The 8,449-nt window shown below is 48.5% G+C and overlaps 1 protein-coding gene across 1 annotated transcript; it reads right to left on the bottom strand.

Moving 5' to 3' along the window:
* Positions 1–3,145: 3,145 nt before the first annotated feature.
* UCHL1 (ubiquitin C-terminal hydrolase L1) lies at positions 3,146–7,936 on the bottom strand. The gene is made up of 9 exons (XM_048072966.2): positions 7,796–7,936; positions 7,692–7,703; positions 7,420–7,548; positions 6,249–6,399; positions 4,851–4,936; positions 4,728–4,775; positions 4,290–4,359; positions 3,851–3,909; positions 3,146–3,571 (listed from the first exon to the last, which is right to left on the bottom strand). The coding sequence occupies exons 1-9, from the start codon at positions 7,826–7,828 to the stop codon at positions 3,485–3,487; spliced, it is 675 nt and encodes a 224-aa protein (XP_047928923.1). The 5' UTR covers positions 7,829–7,936; the 3' UTR covers positions 3,146–3,484.
* Between the last annotated feature and the right edge of the window lie 513 nt (positions 7,937–8,449).

The following is an 8,449-nucleotide window of genomic DNA, read 5'->3' as shown; positions in this document are numbered from 1 at the left end:
GGAGTTTTAATGCTGTTACTCAGCTTTCAGTGCTAGGATTTGGGCTGCATTTTCCCAAGTTCTCGTTTGTTCCCACTCAGTCTGCAGTCTCACTGAGCTGCAGTCCCGCCAGCAGCCTCTTCTTGGCTGTCAGTAGCACCAGGAGAGGCAACCTGTGGCTCTGGGGTTTATTGCCCTCCTTGTTTTCTCCCAGCACGCAGGCCAGGGGGCCTGGCCGCTTGAACTCCCCCATGCCTTTGTATCAAAAAGCAGCAAACACTAGTACATCCTAGTTCAATTTTTCATGTTATTTTTCCATCTTAACTATTTATAGCTTGGTAAACTGGTCTGCACATCAAGAGTTGGTACTACTGGAGTTGTTCCTGCTCTTTCCTTACTCCCAGAAAGAAGAAACCTAACATGGAAATAGCGGTGCATGTATTGTACAGCGGTTGAAGAGGCGGCGGGTGTTATATCAGCTGCAAATAACCTGTGGACCCAAGCCAAAGGCTATTGAAATGCATAGGAGGCTTTGGATGTTACATCACACCGAAGTTAACAGTTGACTAAATTGAGGATTGGGTGTTGAGCTCTGCAACCAGAAACGTGTTTAGCATCTGAGCGGTCCCACTGAAAGCAGCCGGGCTACGTGTGGACTTCACATTACGTACGCGTGCAAATCAAAGTGCTGCTGGGTCTGTTTCGCCATTGGTGGCTCCCCAGCGAGACTCGGGGCCGTAAGTTTCCCAATGCTGCCACCTACAGAACAGGCTACCTACAGATTTCTACGCAGAGCAAAGAACTGGTAGGAAAATGAGAGATTGCTAACTTAAAACCATATCCAGCATCGACAGTGCACAAAGTACAGTTCTAAACCTGAAATCCTACCCGAGATCCTGAAGTATTTCTCAAGCATTTCCCAGGAAAATTCCCAGTTATTTATGTTGGGAGTCCACCCCTAGAAGGCTGCACAAAAGCCGCAGCAACCTGTTCATTCAAATGTAGTGAGCTGCTCAGTAGACTCCTGACGTACCTGGAAGAGCAGCAGCAACCAATTTCTTTCAGAGGGAGCATGAAACACTAACAGGCTTCGCAAGCTACCTGCCTGCTTCACGATGAAAACCCAGTGACACGGCCGGAACAGCTGCACTGTTAACGTTGCCGGTTTCCACCTATTCAGCTTTCAGATCCTCACCCGTTGTTCCTTACCCGTTCCTTACCTCCTTCACCAGAGGCAGCTCATATCCCAGCTCCCGAACAATCCCCAGCCATTCATCTTCCTCTAACCAGGTTGTTTAGGTGAAAGCCCAGCTGTTTGCCCGGCACTTGTGCTAATTTTAGTAAGGGAAAACAGCCTTGCTAGCGATGTACGCGAGTGGATGGATAACACCCGCTCCTTAGTGCCCTTTACTTCCATCCTTTGAAACTGTACCTGGGACCAGAGGGCGAGGAAATAAGAAAGGGCTGCCACAACCCTTTGCCTGCTTTTCCACAGAACCAAAGTTATTCACATATTTGCCTTTCAGGAGATTTTGAATTCAGAAGCTTGAACTGAGCAGTGAAAAAAGTTTGAGACATTAGAATAATTTTGCTAGTGCTGGATTTGTACTGTTAGGTTAAAAAACACTGCTGCAATGACTAAGAAACGCAGTAGGAACTCAAAGCTGCTCTCAGGCAGCTTTAACATTACCTGCATAACTGTTCACAGGCACAGTCCCAGCAGGTGCCCTGGGCAACACCTGACAGCATGAGTCCCTGCAGAACAGAAGCACGCTCCCCCACGTACAGCACGCAGCTGACCGGGCTCTGCTCTCCCTCCTAGCGCACCCGACTGCTTTTGCTCCTTCCATGCTCACACCCCACGCAGCTTCCCTCCGCAGACTTTGTTGCCAGGCTGCCTGAGCCGCAGGGACAGCAGAGAGGAGACTGCTCCAAGGGGGAGGCTGCAGCAGATGCCACAGGAGGCCTCCCTCCACCTCCCATCAGCTTCAGGGGGAGGTGCTGTAGGAGGAGAGGGACATGCGACTGTTCCCTCCTTGGCAGGAAGCTTTCACCCTCCTGGTAACAGTCAAAGATGCTTAGAATTGAAGTACTATCATCTTTTGTTAAGACCCAGAATCTGAATTTATTAAAAAGCATTGTGAGCCCCTGCAAGCTTCAGCTATCAGCAGTAATAAGGTCCAACGCAGAACACAGACTGTGCATGGCTTTAAGCAAAGCTTCTACTTTGAATTACCTTCAAAGAAGCCCAAAAGCCAGGAATGTTGCAGCACACAGGTAGCAGCAACCACCACAGAACATACGAAGTCACCATGCACCACACAGCACAGAAACCTGCAAGGCTGGCGGGCACCACCTAGCACAAGGTGTTTAGGAGGCCTTAGCTGAAGGGCACTTTATCCTTCGTTACAGCTACCTGAAGTACAGGCAGAGAGGTACAGATAAACACGTGCAGATAAACAGCAGCTAGGTGCAGGTTAAAAAGTAGTTTCTACTGAAGGTCAATTGGTTGAGGCCAATGAGTATGTATTTCATCTTAAGACCACTTTCTTTGTGCTCATTCAACCTGAAATTTCTTCCTGCAATTCAAAACTCGTTTGTAATGTTTTTTTTTCCCCCCTTTAAGGTCACTGTGGGATATAACCCTTGAAGGATCTCCCTAACACAGTAACAAATTAATAAGCCCCCACCAGGCAGCTGAGGCTTGTGTTCAGCAGCCAGATTTTTTGCCACAGGTAGAGAAACCTTTGTAGTACTTAGTACTGCCTCCTATCAGATGAAGCAGGACATCAATCAATCCCCTTGGCATGCTGTTGCTTGTAGTGCTGACAGTACAAAAAGCAGACAGCCCCAGCCTACATCTGAGTGCTCATTTATCCCACCTTACCACCATACCTGAAATTGAAATAAATGTGATGTCAAATCACAACTAACAAACAAAATTGGAGTTTCAGCAGAAAGGTAGTGCAATTCTGAAACATGCTATCCAGACACGAGGGCATCTCCACCCCCAAAGGCCTTCGAGACACAAGGAAAAGCAGCAACTACCTTACCCACCTGAGGCTGGTATTATTTACTCAGGACTTTGAGAGTCCTTTGAAAACAACATTTATAGGATGTCACAAGCAACTCCTTTTGGAGAAAGTCAGTGAACACTTAACTCCACTTAGTCTTCCAGCAGAAAGTTTTATTTTCATTAAGGACAAGGAAATATCAACCAACAGCTCAATTAACAGACACAGATTAAACAAGCCCTGTTAAGCATTTTCTACTTAACATGTGAAAAAACAGAGTCTAAAGACATCTGATGTGTCTAAACTGTTCACGTTAAAACTTGAGCTCATCCTTTAACATAAGCTCAACTGATGTTGCTCCTGTGTATAGCAAAGGGTGGAAACAATTTAAGTTACCAGAACAGCTGTGTTTAACAAGTACTGAAGCACTGGAGTTTAGACTGCATTTACTGTGTGCTATTAGACTGTTTTCCTTGCGCCTCTTCAGAGTCTCAGGCAGACTTGCAGAAAGCCACAGCAGAAAAACGAACTTCTCCTTTTTCACGTTCTGTGAATTGCCTGCAGATCTTAGCAGAATCCTTAAAAGAAAGAGGGTTGGTTGTTTAGATGACTGGATCAAACTTGCTGTAGAGATTCTAGGAGTCTTTGCAGCTCCTCTGTGTCCCCACAGAGAAGTTACTAATAGCACCAGCTAATACTTAGCAGAAATCTAGCTCTGGCACAGTACAACCTTGTTACCATGGTGTAAGAAGGAGCAGCTTGTGCAGCAGGTGGGTACAGCCACTATACCCTGCAAGCACACCCCTCAGCCTTTTAGAAGCCTCATTTTCAGGGAATGAAACAGCAAGAAGCCTTACCTTCAAGAGCAAGTCGTCTGAGCTTGTGCCATGGTTCACAGGAAACGGCATACGCCCATCTGTGGAAGAAAGTCCTATCACCCATCGTGTTTACTACTTCTGAATTAGCACAACTCAGCATAGTGAGCCCCAAAAAAAGTACATAAAGGTATCTGGAGAAGGCCAGAATAAATTGTCAGTACATGCTCAAGTGAGAAGGGGACCAAGTATTCCCAGCTCTACAGGAGATGACATCTACAGGAGAGGACATGCTTTCCAAGAGAATGTAAGTGTTCAGTGCAACTCACCTTCTATTAAAATCTAAAAGCGAAAGCTATGAATTGGCTTTGAGGATGTCAGTAAACAGCCTGACTAGCAGCAGGTTTCTAGCCAGACCCACCAGCTCTGCTGTACAGCGTGAAGCAGGCACGCTCCAACTCCAGAGCTCTCAGGACCTTACCCAGCTCATACAGATGTCCATCCACGTTGGCAAACAGGATGAAGTGGAAGTTCACACTGTTGTCATCAACCTTCGGATAGACCAGTAGATACATTAGTTAGATTGAAAAAAAGCTTACCACTATGAATGCTACCTGTGACTACAAGACAAAGCCACTGTCAGCAAGAAACAACAGCGAAGTACTAACAAGCCAGCTGAAGGGGCCTCTGCAAGGCTTCTAAAAAGGTAAACTGCCAGAAGCCCTAACATACAGTAACACTTTCAGAACATATCCAGGCAGTCTGAACCTAGATTTCCAACCCTTGTTTGAGGAAGGAATCCTGCATATTCACCTGTAAGTCATTTGTTTCTCCTGCCTCATCTGCCAGAGGCAAACATGCAGTGCTCTACCACCTTCCATATTCTCTTCTCCCAAGATTTTATCCATTCATATCTTACCCGACACTGTCCTTCTTGTGCAACAGAGTTGTGGACTTCTTGTATAGCCTGACAAGAAAGCAGATACAGGTTACTATATCTGTAAGTGCAGATAGCCATCAGCTATTTGTATAGTTCATATACCTTATTACTTGCGAAGTGCTTAGCTCTCTCTTCAGGAGAGAGATCAGCTGTTTCATCAAGGAATTTCTTCAGGGCAGACCCCTCATCTGCACAAGACAGAAGATTTTATTCAGCACAGGTAGAGAACCAGTTACAGACCAGACAGCTTGCAACACTCAGTGCTCGCTGTGCTAACTAGGAGTAATTGTATTCAGCCTGGAACCATCTCCAGCATAAACATATTACAACTACCACTTCAAGTAGAAGTTAAGTATTTATCCAGAAGCTATTGATGACAATCTACACAAACAGCCAGAGTTCAAGTGCCTCAGGGTACTCTGAAGACTCATCTTGAAACAGACTTTCAAATGGGACTTGGCATTCCTGATTTCCCCTGCAGACTTGGCAGAAGCTTAGAGTCTTTGAGTGTCTTACAGAATGGTACCAGGGGCAAAAACACAATTTTATCTGTCCATATTCTGTCAATTGATATTTGAGTTCTGTCCTTTGAAAATCTGCAGATGAACGTAGCTCTTGCTTATGCTAGGCTTATTCTGTCTTTCCAGGGCACAAATTAGTAGTGCAGTACTGGGAGACACTGAATTCCTAGTCTTACCTGAAAAGGATGCCATAGCACTCAAGGGTGCTATCTCAGAGAAGCCTTTCAAGAGGACTTCCAAAAAGAATAAAGCAAAGCTGGTCTCAATCTTGCCTTCCACACATCCTTTTCCTTGGTGTAAGAACCCCTTGGGTGGTGTGGGATTTCAGGTTCAAGGGATAGTGACAAGAAGTTGCTGTATTTTGCAGTTTGAACAGTAAGGTACTTCCTGACCCACTGACAAGGCTTTCTTTACAAGAATTTGTAAGCCTGCTTGCTAGGAAACAGGAGGTTAAAGTCACCAGTTACCTAGGCCAGTTTTGTAACTTTTTCTATGAAAAGGGAAGAAATCAAAACTGTCCTTTATAGGAAGTTTAATTCCACATCCCTATCATCCTGTATTACTTTCCCACAGAAAAATGAACCCAGTTTAAATTGATTTATAGACTGCCCTGAGCAAGTCTGTTTATAACTGACATTTTGTAACAGACATAACTGTCATTAATCATTTTATCTGTTCAGTTGACATCAACACCAGTGTCAATGGCCACTTCTGAACATGATGCTTCCCAATTACAGATATGCTGGCCAGTCTTGCTGTGCATCCTCCCCCACCCCATGATACTCACTAGGGTACCTCTGCAGTCACCAGAGGAGTCAAAACACAATCACTTCTGCAATTCGTGCTTCTCTCCAACAGAGACAAGGCCCACTTACCAGTAGCAGCAGCACAACATGTCTACTATAGCTCACACCCACTCAGCTTTCCTCTGTTGTGAAGGACACCAGAAATTCAAGCGCTCCAGAATGTTCATACTCACCAAGCTTCACTTTGTCTTTGTTATTAGCAACTGCGTGTATCAGACCAATTGTCCCACACGAGTTACTGACAGTCTGCTTCAGGAAATACACCTTGGAACTGATTTCTTGGTCCTTTATTTTCTCAGTCTGCTGTTTCCTGAAGTTCTCATGCTGTAAACATGTAATTGTTTCAAACATTTCACTGTAGTGTTACCTCTTTATTATGCAAATTGCCACACAGACAGATATGCAGGAGAACCGATACCAGGTCTAGACAGAAAAGACTTGCACAGAAAGTCATCTTTGTGGCATGGGTCCAGTAAAGCATTGTAATGCCTACCCTGGACACAGGCCAAGCCTTAATGGACTACCTGCATGACTCAGTCATACCCAAAAGCATTGTTCTTGGCCTCTCCATCTGCGTCGTACACTGGAAATAGCTTACGGGGGGGGGGAGTCATAATGGATAGGCTCTTTTATCCTTTCAATCGTTTTGCCTATTTAATGAGGCTACTCAGCATGTCTCCGCAGTAGCTTGCTTTCGTACCTTTAGGTTACTTCCCTTCATGAACCCCTCCCCATCAGCAGGTGTATAGACTAGCGTAAAACCCATCACTACTGAGAGGTTATAACTCTTTGGTTAAATAATATTAAGCATCTTTTGTTTGAAAGACCACCTCCTCATTCACTTCTTCAGCATCAGTCGGACAAAGCACCTTAATCACCCAGGAGTGGGTTAGGCCTTCCCGAGCAATGATTCAGCATGATGGCTGAACTGCTATTCGCCACGCTCAAGCCTGCAAACGGCATTTCCTTCAGCCGGGCACACAAACCGAAGCATAGGAGGTCTATCAGACTAAGAAGCCCTATTTTCTTGCTTATTTTGTCTCAGCTCAAACAGTTTGGGAGGCGAGGGCCGAGAACAGACACCCACCAAACCACACCCACTCCGCAATATCTGACCGATGCCTGCCCAGATGGCGGCCCTACCAACAGGGAAAGGTACCCCTACTCAACGGGAAGGTTATAGGCTATCAGCTCGTTCTTTATTTCGTTTTAGACACAGCCCAGCCTGCAGAAACCCCACAGAGCACCGTGGCCAGCTGCAGGCTTGCTGCTGGCGGAGCCACCATGGAGGAGACGGGCAGGGGATGCCCACCACCCCGTGGCGCGGTTATGGCCACCACCTACCTGCTCGGTGAGGGGGAAGAGCAGCAGCAGGGCGCAGGCCGGGCTGGGCACGGCGCCCAGCGCCTCCTCCTCGAAGCCCAGCACGTCGACGAAGCGCCAGCCGGGGCTCACGCCGAGGCGGGCCAGCACCTGCGGGGCACAGCGGGCGGGTGGCACGGCCGCAGCCCTTCAGGGCCCCGCCGCCCGCCCCGGGGCGGTGACACAGCGCAGAGCGCCGCCGCCGCCCGGGGCAGGGAGAAGGGAAGGCCGGGGCGCGGCGGCCGCGCACTCACTTTGTTCAGCATCTGCAAGACAACGAGGGGCAGAGGGGCTGAGTGAAACCTCGGTGCCTCGCTTCACCCCCCCGCCCCCCCGCCCCCAAGTCCCCAGCGCGCACCTCGGGGTTGATCTCCATGGGCTGCCACGCCATGGCTGCAGGAAGGCGGCGATGTCCCCTCACGCGGCGATGTCCCCCACGCACCCCCCGCACCTCGCCGCCGCCCTCAGCGCTGTGGCGCGGAGCCGCCCACCCGGCCCTTATATAGCGGCGGGACGGACCACGCGGCGCCGCGGCGGGGGGACAGGGAGGAGCGGGGCGAGACCAAGGCGGGGGGAGAAGGGGGAGACCCCGGCCCCTGTGGTGTGGCTGCGGGGAAGGTGCTAGAAGGGCCCCCCCCCCGCGTCCCGCCCTGCCACCTGCCCCCCAGGGGCGCTGTCGCTGTCCCCAGGGCCAGCACGGGGCAGGCGCTCTGTGGAGCAGCCTCTGTGTGGCTTGAAGGTGTTGGTCCACGGTGTTGTGTGCCCCAGACCCCAGGCCCTGCCGTGTGTGAGGCGTCTGGCGGCTTCCATGTTCAACACAGGCATTACGTGCTGTTGAAACAGCAATACGACAAAAAATTGAAATCATAACACAACAAAAACCGTTGTCGTCAGCCTGCTGATTGCATCTCTGCAGTTCAGTTCAATTCCTGTCTTCAAGTCGAACCCTCTGCAGCTAATTATAAAATACTGGGCTTTTTTATCTTTTATTCATGACTGACAGTTTCTCCAT

The sequence above is a fragment of the Anser cygnoides genome, chromosome 4, assembly GCF_040182565.1.
Source record: "Anser cygnoides isolate HZ-2024a breed goose chromosome 4, Taihu_goose_T2T_genome, whole genome shotgun sequence".
NCBI classification, from domain to species: domain Eukaryota; kingdom Metazoa; phylum Chordata; class Aves; order Anseriformes; family Anatidae; genus Anser; species Anser cygnoides.
The sequence above is the reverse complement of the archived record's forward strand: the minus strand, read 5'-3'. Positions and strand labels throughout refer to the sequence as shown.

Excerpts from the sequence above, each read along its gene's own strand:
- UCHL1 (XM_048072966.2), bottom strand. The coding sequence starts at position 7,828 with ATGGCGTGGCAGCCCATGGAGATCAACCCCGAG. Across the intron at positions 4,937-6,248 it reads CAAAGACAAAGTGAAGCTTG|ATGAGGGGTCTGCCCTGAAG; the intron begins GTGAGTATGAAC and ends TGTCTTGTGCAG. Across the intron at positions 3,910-4,289 it reads TGGACATCTGTATGAGCTGG|ATGGGCGTATGCCGTTTCCT; the intron begins GTAAGGTCCTGA and ends TTTCTTCCACAG.